This window comes from Hippocampus guttulatus, chromosome 7 (assembly GCF_054856545.1).
Source record: "Hippocampus guttulatus isolate MCC_2025c chromosome 7, RoL_Hgut_1.0, whole genome shotgun sequence".
In the NCBI taxonomy this organism is placed as follows: Eukaryota; Metazoa; Chordata; class Actinopteri; order Syngnathiformes; family Syngnathidae; genus Hippocampus; species Hippocampus guttulatus.
Genome location: NC_141267.1, coordinates 5,459,342 through 5,482,269, shown reverse-complemented (window position 1 = coordinate 5,482,269; position 22,928 = coordinate 5,459,342). Strand labels below are relative to the sequence as shown.

Sequence of the window (22,928 nt, the reverse complement as noted above, 5' to 3'; positions counted from 1 at the left end):
ATTGACTTCTCTCAGCAAATTTGGTGACCAAAAAGTAGACAAGATTTTAGATTACCTAACAGCAGATCTAAATTTTGGTATAGATTATATAAAGACATTTCAGTGTATTTGATCAAGGCGCAGGAAGACAGATTCTGAATGATTGCAGAAATCAATTGGACAAATTAATATCATGATCATTTTGAAAATATTTGAATAGCACCATCAAAAGAAAGAAAAATCCACCCATGTGCACAGTTAGACTGTACTTTGTGCTAGACTTGAGCTGGCTGTGAAAACAGGGCCCAGTGACTTTAGCGTGAGCAAATGCAAATCATAATTCTTAAAAACATCAAATTAATTAAAAAAATGTGTGGGGGGGCATGTTTGTAATGATACTGTCTGAATTTGATTGTGTTTTAGTACATTGTTTCAAAACCTGTTTCAACTCACCTTGTTTTTTTTTTTCAGAAACATAATTTTATGATTAGGGCGACCCGGTAGTCCAGTGGTTAGCACGTCGGCTTCACAGTGCAGAGGTACCGGGTTCGATTCCAGCTTCGGCCTCCCTGTGTGGAGTTTGCATGTTCTCCCCGGGCCTGCGTGGGTTTTCTCCGGGTGCTCCGGTTTCCTCCCACATTCCAAAAACATGCATGGCAGGCTGATTGGACGCTCTAAATTGTCCCTAGGTGTGAGTGTGGGCGTGGATGGTTGTTCGTCTCTGTGTGCCCTGCGATTGGCTGGCAACTGATTCAGGGTGTCCCCCGCCTACTGCCCGAAGACGGCTGGGATAGGCTCCAGCACCCCCCGCGACCCTAGTGAGGATCGAGCAGTTCGGAAAAAAAATTATGATTACTGTACTTCATCTTCATCTCGGGTAATGAATATAAACAAATCACATTAGTTTGGCTCCACAAACCCCGTGATCTTCAAGTCACTAACACTTTTAGCAAGCTCTTATCACATACACGATCTGTTCTATTAGCAGAACACGTTCACTCCCTCTCAGTTATTGCAGAATAAAAAGTATCCTCAAAGAGAGCATGTGCGGGGGAGCACTAGAGATGGCATGTGCTCAGAGAAGTACATGTAGGTTGATCCACTTAGTGCTACTGAGTAGGGCAAGCATCCTTTGCCAAAAATCACCCCAGGCAGCAAGCATGCAGGTTTAGCAGATTAAAAGAACAGTAAAGACGAGTGATCAGATAGCAATGGACGAAGAATGAGTTAGAAAGAGATTGCTTTGTTTTCTAAAATTGCGGGGGGCATTACTAAAAGTAAGTCATGTTGAATGCCTGAAATGTCCTTGATTCTAGCTACCGTGTTTTCCGCACTATAAGGCATTTCGGATTATAAGGTGCACCTTCAATGAATAGCCTATTTCAAAACTTTTTTCATATGTAGGGCACATTGTATTATAAGGCCCGTAGAATAGAAGCCTCAATAGTGGATGCGGTTGTGCTATGCAACCACTAGATGGAGCTGCGCTAAATGGAATACAATATTGTACAAGACAAAACAGCTTTATTTAAATAAAGCCTTCCCAACCGCTGCAGCTGGAACAAAGCCATGAGAACTAGTCAAGGACATGAAACATATAAATCCAAATGGCCTTACAAAATAATAAAAAATGAAAGACAAAAATTATGAAGACAATTGATTCAACAAAAAGGCACACAAAGCTCCTGGGATCACATCACAATTTACAAGTCTTGCTTGTCTCCTCCTTTGTTTAGTCAGTAGTTAACTCTGCTTTTGGTATTATTTTTGTTTGTTATTGGCTGGGCAGAGCTCACAAAGTACAGGTAGTTGAGTGTGTGTTGGTGAATGCATGTCAATTAGTGTTGGGCAAAACCCTTTTACGTTACAATTGGTTTGTGCTCATAATCACCACTCGATGGCATAGGAACAGGGAAACAACTTAATGGGGAATATTGGACAGTAGGGCCCAGTGTCGGCTTTTGGGAAAATTGAATGTTTTTAGGTGCACCTTATAGTGCGGAAAATACGGTCCTTTTCAATCTACCTAACATATGCTTTTTCAGATTAGATCAACGTAGGCAAAACGATTTACATTTTGAAAGTTTTGCCTTTTGTTAAGAATTTAACAAATGTGTGAATTCTCACTAAAAACTTCATAATCTCATGGCCTGAATCAAATTGTAGTTACAAATAAAACAAGTGATATAAAACTGGGACTGCCTCTGGGGGAATTTAAATTCCATCAATCACGCCCCTGATTCTTCAGGCTGAATATAATTAGTTCACTACTTAATGTTAACTGTTTTGTTAAGCGCTTTGTTACAGCTGCTGCTGTTGTTGTTGTTGAACGACCTCCAACTGGGTCCCAAAGCGGCTCCTAAAGCTGCAGCGACCCGGGTACCTGCAGACCCAGTTGTCGGCCATTGACTGAGAACTGTTCGTAGCCCGAAGGCACGCCCAACACCGCTTGGAGGTCGTTCCCGAGTTGGGCAGCTGCTGCTGTTTTGAAAGCGCTATATAAATCAGGATGTATTGTACTGTATTGTAACTAAATTTGTCATACAACCTTCCCAATATGGAGGTTATAGAACTTTTTATACGTCCCATCCCATGTTGACCAGTGGCGAGCAAGATGAATGAAGCTCATTATGCTTTCTCTCAACGACAACTGACTCGTGCACTGGCTAATACTGTATGTTGAGCAGGTCTGTGTGGGACTCATTTGAAAGGACAAAACCACACTTGAACAGAGACCAATACAGGTGCACATGACACATGTGATATTAGTACTCAGATACGCATCCAAGAACATGCGGTTTCATGTTTTTAGAGCATGAAATTTATCAAACCGAGTTCAACATATTGTTAAATGAACCATGTACTGGTAGTGTGTTTTCCTTCAGTAATCATCTGTGCTTGCAGAAAAGCAAACACACAGATGAGGTCCACCTCAAAAGCACTTTGATTAAACACAATTCACCGACCAAAGTAAGACATGAAAACAAAATGAGCAGCACCTGGGGTTGTCATAGTGGCTTAATGACCCATGCACTAGACTACACAAGGATTTTGTTTACCTATTTTATTAAATATTCCTGCCTTTTATTGCACATCAGCACATCCGTAGAGGGGAAACAACAGCCTATTGCACAGTGGCTTCCAGGTAGCCTGACGGATCAGAGGCGTAACAGCAGGTCAATGAATGGTTGGCAACTTAAATGTGACACTTGCTTGTATCACAAAGTGGCATAGACATTCCATATGTGATGGTGATAGAGAAATATACGAGTAAAATGATATCATGTTCAAAGTTTCATTTAATTTGGGCATGTCTTGACGTTCTGGAGTGTATGCCTGTGCGCAAGGGTGTCGGCCGTGTCAGGCGGAGGGCTTTTTAAAGTCCACAGTAATCACATTCAAGCAAAGGTGCGAACAGATGTAAGGAGGCTAGACTCGGTTTGGAAGTGGGAGTAAACAGTTTTGGAACAAAGTGTTTTGAACATCAAAAGACGGTTTGGGAACTGGTAATAAGTTTCGCGCCCGAGCGAACATTTGTCATCTGCGAAGTCTGCAACTTGCTTATTCGTAGCCGACCAGACATGAAGCTGTCAGTGTATCTGTGGTTCAAAGCTTGACAAGAGTAATCGAATCACCACCGAGGGTCCGGACTGGGGGCGTGGTATGCAAATATTGGGGGACAGTGTTTATCTTGTATTTTTCATATGTAAATAATAAAAGTCCGATGATTGCGGAGCAACTGCCGTTGGTCGCTCTGGGAAAACGTGCTTCCGCCGACTGCAAAGACAATCTTCCCTGTGTGTTGAGTCTTAAACTTTGTCCGGGTATAACCCTGACAGATGGTAAAAATGTCAAATTTGTGGAGATTTGCCCCCGCCCCCCATACAAAAATAAATGAATAATAAAAAATCTGAACTGGTACCTGGAACTGGTGCAGAACTGGAACAATGCTTGTGCAAAATGAAATTGATACGTGGATGAGGTTGTGAAGTTCCAAACACCACTCATCTCTTACTGCAGTTACAGATGGTCAGTCATGGATAAAGTACACGGCTGCGGCATTTGAGGCAAACTGCAGCTCCTCATGGTCAAAAGCACCTCCAACCAAATGTCAAATTATGACTTGAATGGGACAGATGTACTTGCTCTCAGGTCATTTATGGTTGAATAAGAAACAAATTGTACACAAACAAACTGACAAAAAGGCCAACAATCATTTCCTTATTCTTGTTACTTTTCATTGAAGAAACATCACCCTTTTAAAAATCTAATCATGAAACAACTTCATTGTGAATAAGCCTCTTAATGTGCGATAAGTTTCTTAAATGGAATTGTATGCGTTTATGTGATTTTGACCGATCAAACACAACCTTAAATGAGCACTGCCATTCCATAGAGTTAGCGGCATTACTAACACGAAATGATCATTCAAATTAATTAAGGAATTATGGCACTATATGTTGTTAATTGGCCCAAATCAATGTAATAGGGATAATCATAATTGTTAATAAATTGTGGCTTCAATATTTGCAATCTTAAATCAAAACTACGATCAATTGGAGAGTGGCATGAGGGGTGCGTTTTATCACAAAGTGAGTATAAAAGTGGTTGAAAAGGTAAACTAAATATAATGTTATTCCTGATTACAGTAGATTTTACAATGCTTCACATGTTAGATAATAATCCTCAAAAAGCATTTGTAAAGACAAAGGATTATTTTCTAAAACTCATGCTTTTTAAATAAAGCCCAACATTAACATTCAAAATCTTTGGTGGTCGAAATATTATTAGATGAATTTAAGCTATCAGATCATTGTAACAGATTTGAAAAGCAGGAGGTGGCCTACATTTTCAAAGTCGCTGTAGATTAATTGTTGAAATAATCACGACTCATCACAGTATTTTACAAAAGTTGAGTGATGCAACTCGTCTGTTTCAGTGTGTGAGTCAAGGATCATACTCTTGATGAGTAAAACACTAGTTTATTGAAACAATAAAAAATAAACAGAGAGCAACCAGTGGCATAGTGGATGCACTTCTGTCTTAGTTATTCTATACATCCTGAAGCCCTGGTGACTGGCTTAGTCCGAGGAAACGTCAAAAGGTGCGGTGGCCTATGAGTGATAATCAACATCCATCCATCCATTTTCTAATCCGCTTATCCGCACAAGGGTTACGGGTATGCTGGAGCCTATCCCAGCTGGTTTCGGGCAGTGGACGGGGTACACCCTAACTGGTTGCCAGCCAGACAACCATGCTCAATCTCAGACCTGGGGACAATTTATAGTGTCCCATTAACCTGCCACACGTGTTTTTGGAATGTGGGAGGAAACCGGAGTACCCGGAGAAAAACCAAGCAGGCATGGGAAACTCCACACAAGAAGGCCTGGAGTTAAAATCGGACCCTACACCTCTGCACTGTGAGGCCAAGACACTAACCAGTCGACCATCGGGCTGCCTCAGGATGTTATCTCCCAGTAAAATTGACTCTGAATGCATATGAAGTCAATGATTTCATGGTATCACTGGGCAGATTGAAGCTGTTTGAACCTAAAACAAAAGCGCACAGCCTTTGGGAGCATATGAGCTTGCCTGTGATCCTTGCTGCATTACATTCCACCTACGTACACAGTGAGAGCAGTCAAAGGATTGGAAATGATGGAGGATGCAATAGAAAAAACACATCAACATAAGAGGCTGCAGACACCTCTGAAGAATGAGGAAGCTAAATCTCGCACCGGTAATTTTTCATGTGGGTGGACTCTTCTTGCTTCTCTTTGGTCTGCTATTAAACAATAGGGTAGAGGATTCATTTACTGTGCACCGAGGGGCATTATTTTCATGTGAGTGTAGTTTGCATCATTTTGTTCACTGCCCACCCTCTGCTTCTTCCTAGAACGACACACACGCACACACAAATGCAAGCAAATCCACACACACACACACACACACACACGCACGCACACACACACACACGCACGCACACACACACACAGAGGTCTTCACTGCCCTGCCATAAAACACCAACACATCCCCAGTGGGCATTGATCCTGCTGTAGCGGCTTGCTGTAACGTAACATCGCAGCACAAGTGATGTTAAAAGAGCAACAGGTCCCCAGGGCACAGAGGAGTTTCTCAGACTCTAGTCGTCTCTCTCTCTTGCTATCTGGCTATCTCCACCTTTCTGTTTAGCCCACTTTCTCCCAGAGCCAAACCGACTTGCAAGCACATAGTCACTGCAGACAAATAATTCAAAGTGAAGCAAAAAAACAAAAAAAATAGATATGAAAGTGACAGCCCCCAACATACAGCAAATGAGCAGTTCTTTCTGACTAGTGCTGTACAAATTCGGAATAGGACAACATCTCTGTTTCGGTTTCTTTGAATGTGGCTTGTTTTTGAGATACATTGGATGCAACATCCATCAACTCAACTATGTATCCATTTTCCGAGATAAGGTAGTGAGATGGAGATTTCAGGTGGGAGGCGGGGAATGCCACATCACCAGTCAATCACAGGATTGACACGTAGTGCCAGACAACCGTTCACACAAATTGCTACATGCACTTCCCCCAAATCAAGCATCATGACTGAAAAAAAAAAATCTTATCATTAGGTGAATCACACTGCATCAGAACTCTGTCAGGTAAACCTTTCAGTACATTCTCTCAACAATAGTGCAGGAATAATTTGAGGAATAATTTCAGATTGCCATGATGCAAATGCAAAAAATGCTGTTGGAATGTCATTCCAGAGCAAAGTAGCCTGTGTCTTTGTTGTACAGGTTACGACTTTCAAAACTTTCCCCACTTCTAATCAGCAATTAACGAAATACATAACGTGAACATTCATTCATTTTTTTTCTGATCCGCTTATCCTCACAAGGGTCACGGGGGGTGCTGGACTGTATCCCAGCCGTCTTCGGGCAGTAGGCGGGGGACACCCTGAATCGGTTGCCAGCCAATCGCAGGGCACACAGAAATGAATAACCATTCGCGCCCACACTCACACTTAGGGACAATTTGGAGTGTTCAATCAGCCTGCCATGCATGTTTTTGGAATGTGGGAGGAAACCGGAGGACCCGGAGAAAACCCACTCAAGCGCAGGGAGAAAATGCGAAATCCACACAGGAAGGCCGGAGCCGGAATTGAACCCGGTACCTCTGCACTGTGAAGTCAACGTGCTCACCACTCGACTACCGGGCCGCCTTAACGTGAACGTGTTCTCGATAAAATTAAATAAGAGAGTGTGCAGCGTGGGGCTAAAAAAACAAAGTGATTACAAGAGACTCAACTCACAAGTATTACTTTCTTTCACATTGCAAGAATGCAAACCAGACATCTATAATTAACATTTCGGGCAATTCACCTCCAAGTCTTGACAAATCCAATTCAATTTACTTCTTAATTGAATCACTGGTAGACATCCTCTTGGATTTGGAGAAAAGTAGAAATTGTTTAATGCCGCAATAGTCTGTTCTGATTTCAGATTTAAGACATAGAGAAAAGCCAAAATATGTTTCAAGAAAGGATTCCCTGGAGCCAAATGTAAATCGTGCATTTTATCAAAACTCAGTCTGAAGCAGACAGCCTGCTTGCGTGAAAGCAATTCAACATTAACATACATTAAACAGGTACAACATTTTGTTTTGAGGGATCTACACTGATGCCATTTGCGGTACACATAGTTGATGTAAGCTTGAATGCTTGTGGTTAAATAGAGAGAATTAAAAAACGCGGATTTAACATCCATAATAGTGCAGTGCATTACAAGGTTCCCTCTAATCTGCGCGCGTGAGCTATTGCGCACTTCTCTCACCCTCTCAGCGCACATGGTGACAGCTGACACGCGCCACGCACACAATACATTTCTACACTCTTTCCTTCATTTCCACCCCACTTTAATCTATAAACGGGACAACAGATTATCCCCACTCCCATGACAGTTTTTTCAGGAGTGCGACCGAGGGTGCGCACTCAGTTGTCCTACGATATTTTGACGCATACATTGAAACAAATTCACTCACGGTCACCACAGACGAGAAGCTGCAGGTGAGGCGTGGACCGCTCGAGTCAGGAAATCCAAACATGGGCATAGTTTACGAGCTCCTTGAATGAGGCTCTTTCGCATGTTTCAAAGGTCAGGTTTTTGTGTTTTATTAAATGACATGATTTCCATTATATATGAGTGGACAATGTGTGACCATAGTTATACAGACTGACTTAATTAATTACGCTTAAAATAACATGGGTGGTAAATTAAAGGTTACAAACTGTCCCCAGTAATTTCATTCGTGTCATAAATCTTCATTCGATTATATGGTCTATTTTGATGTGAAGGAAATTAGAATTTTTTCATAAACATACTTAATCACGAAGCTTATGTTCACAGGTTTTGGACAGAAGCGATACTGGTTTGATACATGTCTGATGTTGCTCACCGTGGTCCAAGGAATGGTCATATAGAAATAGAAGTCATCGACTAATTCACGGCTAGGGCGATTATTGGGGCCGACGTTTTGGCCATTTTTTAAAATTCAACAGCCGATAAGGGATCAATAAAAACTGGGTTGTTTTGAGATTTTAAATTCTCTGCAAGTACCTTATACTGCTGACCTACTTGCAGTAGTGGTCCAGTGGTTAGCGCGTCGACCTCACAGTGCAGAGGTGCAGGGTTAGAGTTTGCATGTTCTCCCCGTGCCTGTATGGGTTTTCTCTGGGTACTCCGGTTTCCTCCCACATTCCAAAAACATGCATGGCAGGTTAATGGAACACTCTAAATTGTCCCAAAGTGTGAGTGTGAGTGTAGATGGTTGTTCGTCTGCGTGTGCCCTGCAGTTGGCTGGCAACCAGTTCAGGGTCATAGGCTCCAGCACTCCCCACGATGCTTGTGAGGATAAAGCAGATCGGAAAATGGATGGATGGATGAATGAAAGATGATGTTTTTTGAAAAGCCATTGACATTTATAAAGATTCCCGTATTTTCTGCACCGCAGCTCATTCAATTTTCTCAAAAGCGACAGTGCGCCTTATAATCCGCTGCGCTTTATATATGGATCCACATCCTGATTTCTTGGACCTAGTATTTTTAATGTTCTGTAACGCGCTTTGTTCCAGCCGCAGTAGTTGTGAAAGCTCTATATCAATAAAGCTGTATTGTATTGTAGTGTATTCCCTTTAGTGTAGCTCCATGTAGTGGATGCATAACGCAACTGCAGCCACTATTCTAGCTTTTATTCTATGTGCCTTAAAATGCGGTGCACCCTATATTTGAAAACAATTTTAAAATAGGCCATTCACTGAAGGTGTGCCTTATACTCCAAAGTGACTTATAGTGCGGAAAATAGGGTAATCACATGATGAAGTGCGTAGCTCTGGGTGGTGCCAAATACCCCTCCCTATGTGTCCGTGTCAAGAATTAAAAAAAAAAAAAGAACGTCTTTAAAGGTTAAATTCACCTGTTGTATGTTTGAAGATGTGCCTTGTACCCCGGAGCTCCTTACAGCATGGAAAATACGGTAATTTACAGCGAAAACATACTGCTTAGCTGCAAGTTCCAAGGGCAGTTTTTGTAGGAATTTTTTTTAAACAAAGATGTCTGTTTTGTAAGACTGCATTTTTAATACGTTGTGGTTGCACTGGGTTTTGCTCAACTCCATAAAAAAAAAAGTTCTTTTTCAAAAGTCGTTTTGACATGACAAAAAAAAATGAGCACAAAATACGCAATTATACTGCTGAATAGTTATGTGTGAGCTTTGAGCTAAATGTCAAACTGCCTTTCATCACTTTTACCTTTAATGATAGATGAAACGATAATCCTCACAGGTTTTAATATTGGCTTAATACTTGAAATCACTCTCCTGGGCACACTCAAAACAGGGCAGAAAATCAATCATCAGGTAGACATTCATGAATTATTCTCGAGTTTCACTTTTCCCTGTTCACACAGGTCATGCCGACGAGAGACAATAAAACGATCATATGATCTCCCATGACCCTTTGTGTCTACAGATAAGAGGAAATGGAAAATAAAAAAAGGGATGTAAAATAGGCATGTGTCTGTGATGGAAGGGTGGGAGAAAAAAAAATCCTCCATTCAAGATTACATATTTGTCAAGATAAGTAATTTGGCCTCGATTCGTAATTTGTAACTTAAGTACATAACATTTCGATAAATCATGAAAATGGTTATGCAGTACACTAAATTGCATCGAAAAGGTAATAGACGTTATTATCATGTATTTTACAAGGGAGAATAAATAAATTTGATTGGATCTAGAACGGTCTCACACATGTTTATATGAATGCACATTTTTCCCAGCTGCAAAGAAAACAAATATGCCTGAACAAAGAAATGAGGACTTAAAAGCTCACCCTGTTTCGATATTGACATTGCAACATTTTTATTTGCAAAAGTATATCATCAACACCTGTACTTCCAGTGTATAATGCTGACTGAGAGTTCATCAACAGGACAAAATATATGGACTACTAGATTTGTCAAGTCAAGTCAAGTCAAGTACAACTTTATTGTCAAATGTGCTGTATGTGCAACATACAGCACAGATGAAATTTCCTCCCTCTTAAACAAATAACAAGAGGAGCCGCTGCGGGTGCCTGCGCCGCCATCAAAAGAACATTAAACATAAAATGACAAATAATAAAACACAACACATAAAACTGATTTGTGCGTTACAACAAACAGACCAATACCGACGGCTATTGTACACGATATAACGGCATATCTTTTTTTTTTTTTACTCTGGATCCATTTATTTATGGACATTATATATGATATTTTCTACACTATCAGGTGCAACGGAGTATAATATAATATATGTTTTCATATATAAGTTGCAACCACATTTATAAGGCATTTAGAATGTAAGCCACAATGGAGGCTGCGGTTGCGTAACTTATCCACTAGATGGAGCTATGCTAAAGGGAATATAACAATGAAATTCAGCCATATTTATATAGAGCCCTGGCTGCGGTTGCACTATGCATCCACTAGATGGGGCTACCAGAAAATACATTCAGGACAGCAAAGTGGCACTTTGGTCATAGAGCGGTTGTTTCCCAAACCTCGAGTGGGATACTGAACCCCCAGTTGCTCCTGGTGCTGCATCACCAGTAGGCGAATGAGGCAACAGTGTGAAGCACTTTGAGTACTCGAAGTAGAAAAACACGATACAAGTGACCATTTACCATTTTTGTTCATATCGCCCATATCTACGGATTATCATCTTCCTCTTCGCTAACAATTTACTCCCTGGGCTGCTTGCACTTCCAACAGCCAAAGAAAATTTCAGGGTCCAACATTTATCATCATCATCATCATTATTACGTGTTTTAGGAAAATGAGGGTGTGTGCAATTGCAACTCTAAAGAGGAATAGATCAATCATTGTCATAGCTCACTTGACAACTGCAGTTGCTTATTTATGTAAACTTACCTGCGGCACAGTGCTCTTCATCTGCTCCATTCTCACAGTCTCTTTCTCCATCACATCGCCACGACAACGAGACGCACTTGGTGGCCGTCCCACCGCAGTCAAACTTCTCTGGTGGACAGGTCTGACGGCCTGTTGTGAATGATGAAGGTAAGAGAGGGGAGGTGGGAGAAGGAGGGTGGAGAGAGTCAGTGCGTCAATCAAACGGTTAGGCAAGTCAGCTGAAATTCATCAACACTCAAATATGCGCCACATGCACCGATCAGTACACTGATTGACGAGTGTAATTCCGTGGCTGAATGACAAAATGTGAAAATGTTTCTCTTTTGAAGGTGAAATCAATCGTGGTTCTGCCATCAATGTTAATTTGAATGTGATTATAGCTTTCCACTAAACGTTTAAAAGTAGAAAATTGTCAAGCATTGCAATAACAAGCAATTACGATAAACAAGGACATGATGATCACACGCTATGAATGAAGTATCGGGATACTTTCTGTAATGTAAGGTTACCATTGTGCAGTAGTACTACCCAATGACATCTGTGTGACAACGTGCAGCGTCATCAAGCAGAGATACAGTGATCAGTGGTGAAATACAAAACTATAATCATTGTGCAGTTGGTGCAGATAATCGTTGCACCATTTTTTAAGTGACCAGTAGCAGTAATTGTGGTACAAACTTAGGTGTTCAATTATAGAGGAAGTGGCTGATGCTGTGGAATATTAATCAATGACAATTGTTTAAGTACAGTATGGAGAGAGCTGGAGCTACAATGATGGTTGTGTGAATACTGTTCCACATGGGTAGGCAAAAATGCAAAGAGCCACTATTGATTTGAGGTCGGTTTGAATGTCTGCAGGTTTTGGTGCGCATGGTTCGGTAGCGCTTGCTTGAGGTGAGTAGCTGTAAAAAGGTGGTGGGCAGGACGTGGAGGGTCCAGGAGGATCCAGGAGGTTTGGTTCTTGCGATGTGCAAGTCCTCGATATTTGGTAGAGTGGTGCCAATGATTTAAATAATAATAATGACCTAAATGATAGAGGGTTTTATCACAGGTGGGAAGTTTTTATATCGCACAAAGATATAAATCATAAATTCGCACATCATTAACCGGAAGCATGTCTTTGCCTGCTTTTGATCTAAAAATCTGTTCTCTGATGACCACACATCTCTTCATGACCAGCAACATCGTTTGTGAGCATTTTTGCAATGTTAGAGATGTATTGACGAGCTCTCATGTGAGTCTCCTGAAAGAGAGAGAGAGTGGCCGAGCACAGTTATTATTTCTAAGGAGACTGAATAACTGAGTCGTGCGTATGTATTGGTTCTTCGGCTGTTACAAAGTGTCTCTTGATCATGCCCATAATGCAGCTCTTGGGAGCTGTGCGAGGAAGGAGGGCAGTGATGTCTGGCTCGGCATTCATTTAATTTCAATGAGTTTCAGGGAGTGGAAGACTTTCCAAGTTTGTCCATCAATTCCAACTGGATGCCCCTTCATATCATTTGATGCCCCTCCACCAACAATCGTAATTAAAGACAGTGCATTAAAAACTTAATTCAAGTTTGAGTTTCTTGTGGCTAAATTGGACTCTACATCAGTGGTTCTTAACCTGGGTTAGATCGAACCCCAGGGGTTCGGTGAGTCAGTCTCAGGGGTTCGACGGAGCCTCTGCCATGGAGGGTAAGACACACTCAACATGTTAATTCGTTATGACCCGCCCGCTTGGCCATCACTGGCTGCAGATGATCACATGACATTGCTTGTCCAATCAGTGCTGTGGGAAATTTAGTTCGCTTAGATGTCAATGAGTGACTGTCGTGATAGTATGTCGTACAATAAAAAAAATAAAAGTATACTTATCTCTTGAAATTTCATTTACTTTTCTGTTGTTAATAAATGTGTTTTTGTTTATATCTTGAATTTAAAAAATATATACCGTATATGTTCATTTTTCACTCATGAAGGGTTCGGTGAATGTGCATATTAACTGGTTGGGTTCGGTACCTCTAAAAAGGTTAAGAACCACTGCTTTACATCCGTTCATCAATCCATTATCTGAGCCGCTTATCCTCACAAGAGTCACGGGCGTACTGGAACCCAAACCAGCTGTCTTTGGGCAGAAAGCGGGGGACACCCTGAACTGGTTGCCAGCCAATCGGAGGACACAGATGGACAAATGAAACATTTGCGCTCAAAATTACACCAATGTACAATTTAGAGTGTTCCATTAACCTGCCATGCATGTTTTTGGAATGTGGGAGGAAACCGGAGTTCCTGGAGAAAATCCACATAGGCACGGGGAGAACATGCAAATTCCACACAAGAAGTCCAAGGCTGCATTTGATCCCAAGACATCTGCACTGTGAGGCAGATATGCCAACCAGTCAACCACCGTGCTGCCCTTTGTCATTTAAAAAAATAAATAAATATTAAAGGTTGCAGATTCCTCTCCGGGAGCCGTCACCTTACCGTGGTGGAGGGGTTTGTGTGTCCCAATGATCCTAGGAGCTAAGTTGTCTGGGGCTTTATGCCCCTGGCAGGGTCACCCATGGCAAACAGGTCCTAGGTGAGGGACCAGACAAAGCACGGCTCACAAAACCCCTTATGACAGACAAAATCGATGGCACTCAGTTTCCCTTGCCCGGACGCGGGTCACCGGGGCCCCCCTCTGGAGCCAGGCCTGGAGGTGGGGCTCGTTGGCGAGCGCCTGGTGGCCGGGCCTACACCCATGGGGCCCGGCCGGGCTCAGCCCGAAGAGGCAACGTGGGTCCTCCTTCTCATGGTCTCACCACCCGTGGGAGGGGTCAAAGGGGTCGGGTGCAATGCGAGCTGGGCGGCAGCCAAAGGCGGGGACCCTGGCGGTCCGATCCTCGGCTGCAGAAGCTAGCTCTTGGGACATGGAATGTCACCTCTCTGGCAGGGAAGGAGCCCGAGCTGGTGTGTGAGGTAGAGAAGTTCCGACTGGATATAGTCGGACTTGCCTCCACACACAGCCTGGGTTCTGGTACTAGTTCTCTCGAGAGGGGTTGGACTCTCTTCCACTCTGGAGTTGCTCATGGTGAGAGGCGCAGAGCAGGTGTGGGCATACTCATTGCACCCCGGCTCAGTGCCTGTACATTGGGGTTCACACCGGTAGACGAGAGGGTTGCTTCCCTCCGCCTTCGGGTGGGGGGACGGGTCCTGACTGTTGTTTGTGCATATGCACCAAACGGCAGCTCAGCATACCCACCCTTTTTGGAGTCCTTGGAGGGTGTGCTGGAGAGTACTCCTGCTGGGGACTCCCTTGTTCTGCTGGGGGACTTCAATGCTCACGTGGGCAATGACAGTGAGACCTGGAGGGGCGTGATTGGGAGGAACGGCCCCCCCGATCAGAACTCGAGTGGTGTTTTGTTATTGGACTTCTGTGCTCGTCACGGACTGTCCATAACGAACACCTTGTTCAAACATAAGGGTGTCCATATGTGCACTTGGCACCAGGACACCCTGGGCCGTAGTTCGATGATCGACCTTGTGGTTGTATCATCGGATTTGCGGCCGCATGTTTTGGACACTCGGGTGAAGAGAGGGGCGGAGCTGTCAACTGATCACCACCTGGTGGTGAGTAGGCTCCGATGGTGGGGAAAGATGCCGGTCCGTCCTGGCAGACCCAAACGTATTGTGAGGGTTTGTTGGGAGCGTCTGGCGGAATCCCCTGTCAGAAGGAGTTTCAACTCCCACCTCCGACAGAGCTTTTCCCATGTTCCGGGGGAGACGGGGGACATTGAGTCCGAGTGGACCATGTTCCGTGCCTCTATTGTTGAGGCGGCCAATCTGAGTTGTGGCCGTAAAGTGGTTGGTGCCTGTCGTGGCGGCAACCCTCGTACTCGCTGGTGGACACCAGCAGTAAGGGATGCCGTCAAGCTGAAGAAGGAGTCCTATCGAGCCTTTATGGCCTGTGGGACCCCAGAGGCAGCTGACGGGTATCGACTGGCCAAGCGGAACGCAGCTTCGGTGGTCGCCGAGGCAAAAACCCGAGCGTGGGAAGAGTTCGGTGAGGCCATGGAAGCCGACTTCCGGACGGCTTCGAGGAAATTCTGGTCCACCATCCGACGTCTCAGGAGGGGGAAGCAGTGCACCACTAACACTGTGTACAGTGGGGATGGGGCACTGCTGACTTCGACTCGGGACGTTGTGAACCGGTGGGCAGAGTACTTCGAAGACCTCCTCAACTCCACCAACACGTCTTCCTTGGAGGAAGCAGAGTCTGAGGACCCTGAGGTGGGCTCTCCTATCTCTGTGGTTGAAGTCACCGATGTGGTTAAAAAGCTCCTCGGTGGCAGGGCCCCAGGGGTGGATGAGATCCGCCCGGAGTTCCTCAGGGCTCTGGATGTTGTGGGGCTGTCCTGGTTGACACGCCTCTGCAACATCGCGTGGTCAACGGGGAGAGTGCCTCTGGATTGGCAGACCGGGGTGGTAGTCCCTCTTTTTAAAAAGGGGGACCGGAGGGTGTGTTCCAACTACAGAGGGATCACACTCCTCAGCCTCCCTGGTAAGGTCTATTCAGGGGTGCTGGAGAGGAGGGTCCGTCAGGAAGTCGAGCCTCAGATTGAGGAGGAGCAGTGTGGTTTTCGTCCCGGCCGTGGAACAGTGGACCAGCTCTACACCCTTAGCAGGGTCCTCGAGGGTATGTGGGAATTCGCCCAACCAGTCTACATGTGTTTTGTGGACTTGGAGAAGGCGTTTGACCGTGTCCCTCGGGGAGTTCTGTGGGGGGTGCTTCGTGGGTATGGGGTACCGAACCCCCTGATACTGGCTATTCGGTCACTATACCACCGATGTCAGAGTTTGGTTCGCATTGCCGGCAGTAAGTCGGAATCGTTTCCAGTGAGGGTAGGACTCCGCCAAGGCTGCCCTTTGTCGCCGATTCTGTTCATAATCTTTATGGACAGAATTTCTAGGCGCAGCCGAAGCGTTGAGGGCGTCCGTTTTGGTGGCCTCAGTATTGCATCCCTGCTTTTTGCAGATGATGTGGTGCTGTTGGCTCCTTCAAACGGGGCTCTCCAACTCTCACTGGAGCGTTTCGCAGCCGAGTGTGAAGCGGTTGGGATGAAAATCAGCACCTCCAAATCTGAAACCATGGTCCTCAGTCGGAAAAGGGTGGAGTGCCCCCTCCGGGTCGGGGGAGAGATCTTGCCCCAAGTGGAGGAGTTTAAGTATCTTGGGGTCTTGTTCACGAGTGAGGGCAGGAGGGAGCGAGAGATCGACAGGCGGATCGGTGCAGCGTCTGCTGTGATGCGGACGTTGTATCGGTCTGTCGTGGTGAAGAAGGAGCTGAGCCGAAGGGCGAAGCTCTCAATTTACCGGTCGATCTACGTTCCAACCCTCATCTATGGTCACGAGCTATGGGTCGTGACCGAAAGAACGAGATCCCGGATACAAGCGGCCGAAATGAGTTTTCTCCGCAGGGTGTCCGGGCTCTCCCTTAGAGATAAGGTGAGAAGCTCGGTCATCCGGGAGGGGCTCAGAGTCGAGCCGCTTCTCCTCCACATCGAGAGGAGCCAGATGAGGTGGCTTGGGCATCTGATTCGGATGCCTCCTGAACGCCTCCCTGGTGAGGTGTTCCGGGCATGTCCCACTGGGAGGAGACCCCGAGGAAGACCCAGGACACGCTGGAGTGACTATGTCACCCAGCTGGCCTGGGAACGCCTCGGGATCCCCCGGGGAGAGCTGGAAGAAGTAGCTAGGGAGAGGGAAGTCTGGGCTTCCCTGCTAAAGCTGTTGCCCCCGCGACCCGGCCCCGGATAAGCGGTAGAAGATGGATGGATGGATGGATGGTTGCAGATTCCTATTTTCTATCCATACTCAGATTAAGAACATCATAAATCAGAAAGTTGCCAGTTATTCAGCATTTGAGTACTTTTTTTTTTTACTGAGTATTCAGTAATTAAGTACTTTTTTTTCTTTACTGAGTATTAATTTACTCTAACTCAAACAATTATTAGGAGGATGACTTTTTTACATTCGGCAGTCTTACTTGAGGAGACTTTTTGGCTACTCTGGTGACCTGAGGAATATTAAACACGCCTCATTATGAACATTTACATAATGCAATTCAGTTTATGACCTTCCATTCCCGATAGAATAAATTGGAATTTGCATTTGGAAATAAATTGAATAATATCTATGAAAATAGCTGCATAATGTTGCCTTTACAAAACAATCAACTTTGACTGTTGTAGTAACCCCAAATCCAACCAACCATTGTATGTCCACACTGTAACAATGATCATAACCATGCATAAATAAGATAAGATAAGATAAGAAAACCTTTATTAGTCTCGCACTGGAGAAATTCCCAATTCACAGCAGCAAAGTTACGAAAGGAAGAAGTAGAACAACAAAATATAGGAGCTGCTGGAAAGGCAGCCACTCTATTTACAATAACAATTATGTCTTGAGTGTTTAGTACTTTTTTACTTAGCAGGCAGGTAGAAACAATGACTGCAATTTTGCAAAGTTTGGGCAGTGGTTTGGAAATAAGTTTTGGTGGTCTGAAGTTTCTTGAGGTCAAAAAAGTAATTTAGCCCATCAGGGCCAATGTAGGTCTTTTTTTTTTCCTCTCCAACAAATTCACAATGAAAAGTGGTTGGGATTTGTTATTCCCCTCACAAGGTTAGCCTAAGTGACTATAATGTGCAGGGTGTAGGGGTGGACCGAGCTCGGCGCTGTATGCTAATGAACTTTTGATTAACTACCTTCTTAATTTCCCTTCACAAGGAAAGAGGGAATTGGAGCGTTTCGGCATGACACCGCAACTGCTCTTCTGCAGGCTCCCTGGCATCTAAGCTAACCTCACTGCTGATTGATTTAGACAGTTCATAGCCTCACAGGCTAATGCAGAGATAATTTATTTAACATGAAGAGTGTGTTTGAGGCTGGCAGGTGATATACGTTGCCCTTGATTCACTCTCTGTCACAGTAAGACACATTTTCAAAACAAAGGCATGTGGGAGAAACACCCTAGGATAATTTATCACGCGATACATGGGCAAGGCAGGATTGCATACACATGTAACCGCGCTTACTCGGCTCTAGTTCCACCAAACCATGATGATTTTACATAGTTTTAAGCAAACATTTAAATACTTGCCACATTACATTGTACTATGTGCTTGGGGGTATTTCTCACATTTGGGGTCCCTTTACATGACATGAACAACCTACTGGTACGAGAAACACACTGCAAATATCAGCTATCTAATTAAAGATAAAGACTTACCCTCATATAGGAAGCCAAAAAGTATTTTTTTTTATTCTTGTTTTGAGAATAATATACTACGCGAGAGCAGAATTTGTAAAAGTATTAATATTGTTTTAAAATTATTTGTCTTACTTAGTTTGTCAATCCTAAAATTAGTTTACTTGCACAATAAGATACATTACTGTTATACTCTCTGTTTCATGACATATTCCTTCCAGAGACTTTTTAGCTGTTAAAACTTGTTTTAAGTCAGCTGAGATTGCCTCCAGCACGCCCGCGACCCTCGTGAGTATAAGCGGATTAGAAAACGGATGGATGGAAAAGCACATTTTGCCAATTTGCTGTCAACTGAAAAGGACATCACATCTGCTCAGGGGTCTGGTAACCACCAATCAAGACTCACCTTGTGAATGTCACATGACCAAACTCAAAACTGTGACTTAAAAACAAACAACAACACCACAAAATCTTTTTGAACTCAATCACGAAATTTAGCAGCTGCTTTGGTTTTATCATAGATGCCCAAACCTTTGACTGATAATGTGTGGATTTGTGTGCTAAACAGCTCAAGTAGATCATTCAATTCAATTTACCTTAAATCTTGCGCCACCTCTTATTTGTTTCAAGTTATTGAGAATGATGTGAAAAACGACAGTTACTTTGCAGATATAAAAAAAACACCATTTAAGTGATATAGTGTATTTACCGTACAACAATTACAGCAGTGTTGATTACAGTATTTTTATTCAGACTGTGAAAAGATCATAAACTGATAGCCATAAAGTCATATGTGAGAAATATTAACAGTTGTAGAATCTAAGGAAGTATGTGCTCACTCCTCTTTGCAGCAGAAAAGAGAAGTGGCCACTTGAGGGATTTTGCTTGTTCATATAGCACATGCCTCACAATCTATTTTAATGGTAATTAAAATGCACTTTGCAGACATAATTATTCATAAGAGGTCGCTGAATATTAGTTAGGCATATGGAAAGATTAGAATGGGTTTTAAGAGTGGCTTGGCTGATGTAAGTGGAATTCTATGTAAAATGGCATTTCCCCGTAGGTGATTTTTCCACAATAGATTTAACAATTTATGGTAAACTTGTAAGGGTTTGGCCATTGGATTTGACATGAGCTTTGGCATCCTAAAGGTGAACACATTTTCCAGCAGTTTGCAGAGTGTAATTTGTTCACCATATACGAGTATGCGACTACGAAATGCTTGAAAATAAAGTTGCCGTCTTCTCTGCATATTAGGGAGCATACTTTTCTCCAGGAATTGCAGTGCATGCAGTTCGAACAAAGGTTTTTATTTTGAGAGTCACCTTTAAAAAGAAGGAGAAGAGACGGGCCACTCAGAGCTTGGGGATTTCAAACTGATAGCGTGTGAGCATCAATGATTCATGCAAGACTACAGATGTACGGATCAACCAATTATTCACCTACTAAAAGACTCAGCAATTCGAATGACTTCATGTGCTGCAGTGGGTCGTATTGTCAGATGGATGTACGTTAACCTCATTATGACCTGTGATCTTGCTTTCAAAAGCTTAACTAGGTGGCTTGAGTGTTAGAAATTGGTGTTTACGCGACGTATGGAGCTATTTGTTCCAAATAGCACTACAAAGTAAAAGTAACTTTTCGTGCATGCATTAAAAAAGGTGAGTTGCCTCTTCTTATATTGTGCATGCATTGCATCAATTTAATTATTTTATTTATTTTTACCACTTATCCTCTTTAATAAACACAGTCACTGGTGAGAAATAATGTCCCCCAACTGGCTTTGGAGCAAGATGCGTAGAACACTCTTGATCGGTCAGTAGACATTTTAAAGTCTCCAATCAACGTATCATGCACGTATTTGAACATGGGACGAAGCAAGAGTCCCTAAATAGGCACCGAAGCATATCTGCCAACTCAAAACAAAAAGACCAGAGCAGATTTAATTCCAGAACAAAACTGCGATCGAAGGTATGACCTTGAAAGTTGCCGTTTCACCAGCTCAAGCCTCCTTTTGTCCTTCAAATGTGAAATCCAATTTACCCAAAGAGCATATGGCTAATATCAGATTACATTTTAAATTAAGGTTATTGTTGATTAGTGGCCTTCATTGGAACACTGATCTGCAATTATTACTGCTCTGTTGTGAGATGGTGAGTGTGTGCCCGAGTGGGCAATGATCAAAGTCACAGGAAATGAGAGAAAAGAAAAATGACTCGGAATGGAGCAATTGAAGTCTACGGAAGAAAATTTATGGAGGGAAACTGACAAGTAGAGTCTTATCAGTAAGAAAAAAAAAACACCATCATGAATCATAAGTTAGTGAATGAGGTGAAGGGGGAATAAGGACATGTATGGGCTGAGGTGGTGTTGGTGCTTTAGCAGTAGGTAAAAGAGTACACACTGTTTTACAACGCAAGGCTGCGGTGATGGACGCAAGGTGGTGTTGGGTAATGTGAAAATATTAGTCGTGTTTACGCCATGGGCCCGTCAGTGTCCCCTGGGGCGTGGTGGTCGTCGTGAGAATAAAACAGCAGCACCGCAGTTTCCTAAAGAAAAATGCTGCTGCTTCTCAATTTAGGAAAAGAGCACAAGAGAAACTTGGAAGGCAAAATCAAAGTTTATTTCCTCTGCGGATGCTTTTCAAAGGAAGCATTTAAGGGTGAAACGAACCCTCGAGTGATTTGAGTTCCTCGGTTCAATAAATGCTCATGGCAGTTTTTTGAATGGATGGATGGATGGATGATGTAAATTATATAGAGCTGCATCTTTTTCACCTAATAATACCTAAAGAATGAACCTAAATAGGTTACAGACCCCCTGTAAAGTTGTCCGTGGACACAAAAATTGTCACTCTACCCTGCCTCAGCAGCAGTATGTAAGCAATGTGTTGCAATGTGGAACAGCTGAGAAACTTAAGTGGAAGAATTGAAGTGGCAATAAACAAAGCAACATACCAGGTAGTTGGAATTACACCCGTACACAAAATAACACAACACAACACAACACATAGGACACAGACAGTCGTGCAATCTTCACCACTTTTCTGCATACACTTTGTTCTCTGAAGCAGTTATAGATGAAAGAGGAGAGGATCAAAGTGTCCTTTCACCAGTGGATCAGAGACGTCATGCTGATAATGTGCACACGTCTGCTACAAGCTAAGTTTTGAATGCAAACACGAAGCTGTAGCGTCCATTGACGAAAAAGAGATTGGCTCACATCTCCTGTCCCATGTAAATCCACTTCAATTCCAAGCCGCGACTCCCAGTTCCACATCCGCTAACGCTCCTTTCTTCTCATCGTCAGCTCCTCAAGCCTTACATCCATCCAGCTGCAGACCGTTCAACAGCACCGATCTCTTCGCTGAACAAAGTGGGGCTGTGAAAAATGCTGCCCATAACAGGCGCAAGACACAAGCGCCCCGGGACTGTCCAGAAACGACTGTCAAATGGCGCCAACATTCCTCCCAGGCAAAAACAGTGCTGGTATACCCATGCTGCCGAGAAGGCACAACCACCAAGCACAGAGTTTCCTCCTTGATGAATGTCGTGGCCAAAAAATGCTGAAAAAAGTCCACATCAGGTCCACACGACGTAACAACAAACGTCTTTGGCAACAAGAATCAGAAGCGCTAACGTTACGTTTAGTTGGCTGCTCTTCACTTGCAGGAGGGACGTGTCGTCATCCACTTCATCCACAGTCCGGATTCTCTTTTAGAGCTACGCCAACGTGTATGGATTCAACTGTTTTCAACCAGTGACTGGATAAATAACTCTTTTCAATGTTTCTGTTGCTCATTCTTCACTCCTCATTCTTCTTCACGTCCTTTTTCTGCTACGCGTTCGACTCGCGAGAGCGCCTCGTGAGGGACAGGCGAGTGCCGAGTACCAGTGCACACGGGGTACGGTAGTATATCCGCAGGAGTATGAGTATCACAAAGCACAAGAGAGGGTACTGTGGGCTTATGTGAAGTCATGTTATGGTGTAAAAAGTCCCCCTTACACTAGAGGCTAAAAATGAGAAGTGCAGTACTCCGTACTGGTGTAAACCGGCCCGATTAAAGCCCTGATTCTGGTATTTTTAAAGAAAGTCATCAGTGTGAATCCAAGTATAAATTGGCGCATTGTTGTATATGAGTGTATTGGTCAAGATGTTTTTTTTGATGCTCTCATTCACAAGATAGCCAGTCCATAATGAACGCGTCAAGAACATACTGGAGAGTATTTCAGAGATGAGAGCCCTTCTGATTTCCAC

The 22,928-nt window shown here is 43.5% G+C and overlaps 1 protein-coding gene across 4 annotated transcripts in view; it reads right to left on the bottom strand.

Annotated features, from left to right (window-relative positions):
* Positions 1 to 22,928, bottom strand: part of lrp8 (low density lipoprotein receptor-related protein 8, apolipoprotein e receptor) — a 179,418-nt gene that overhangs the window by 68,654 nt on the left and 87,836 nt on the right. For all 4 annotated transcript variants that reach the window (XM_086116517.1, XM_086116514.1, XM_086116515.1 and 1 more), the window contains exon 4: positions 11,435 to 11,563. In XM_086116517.1, coding sequence (XP_085972643.1) covers positions 11,435 to 11,563 — 129 coding nt within the window. The remainder of the gene's footprint in view (positions 1 to 11,434; positions 11,564 to 22,928) is intronic.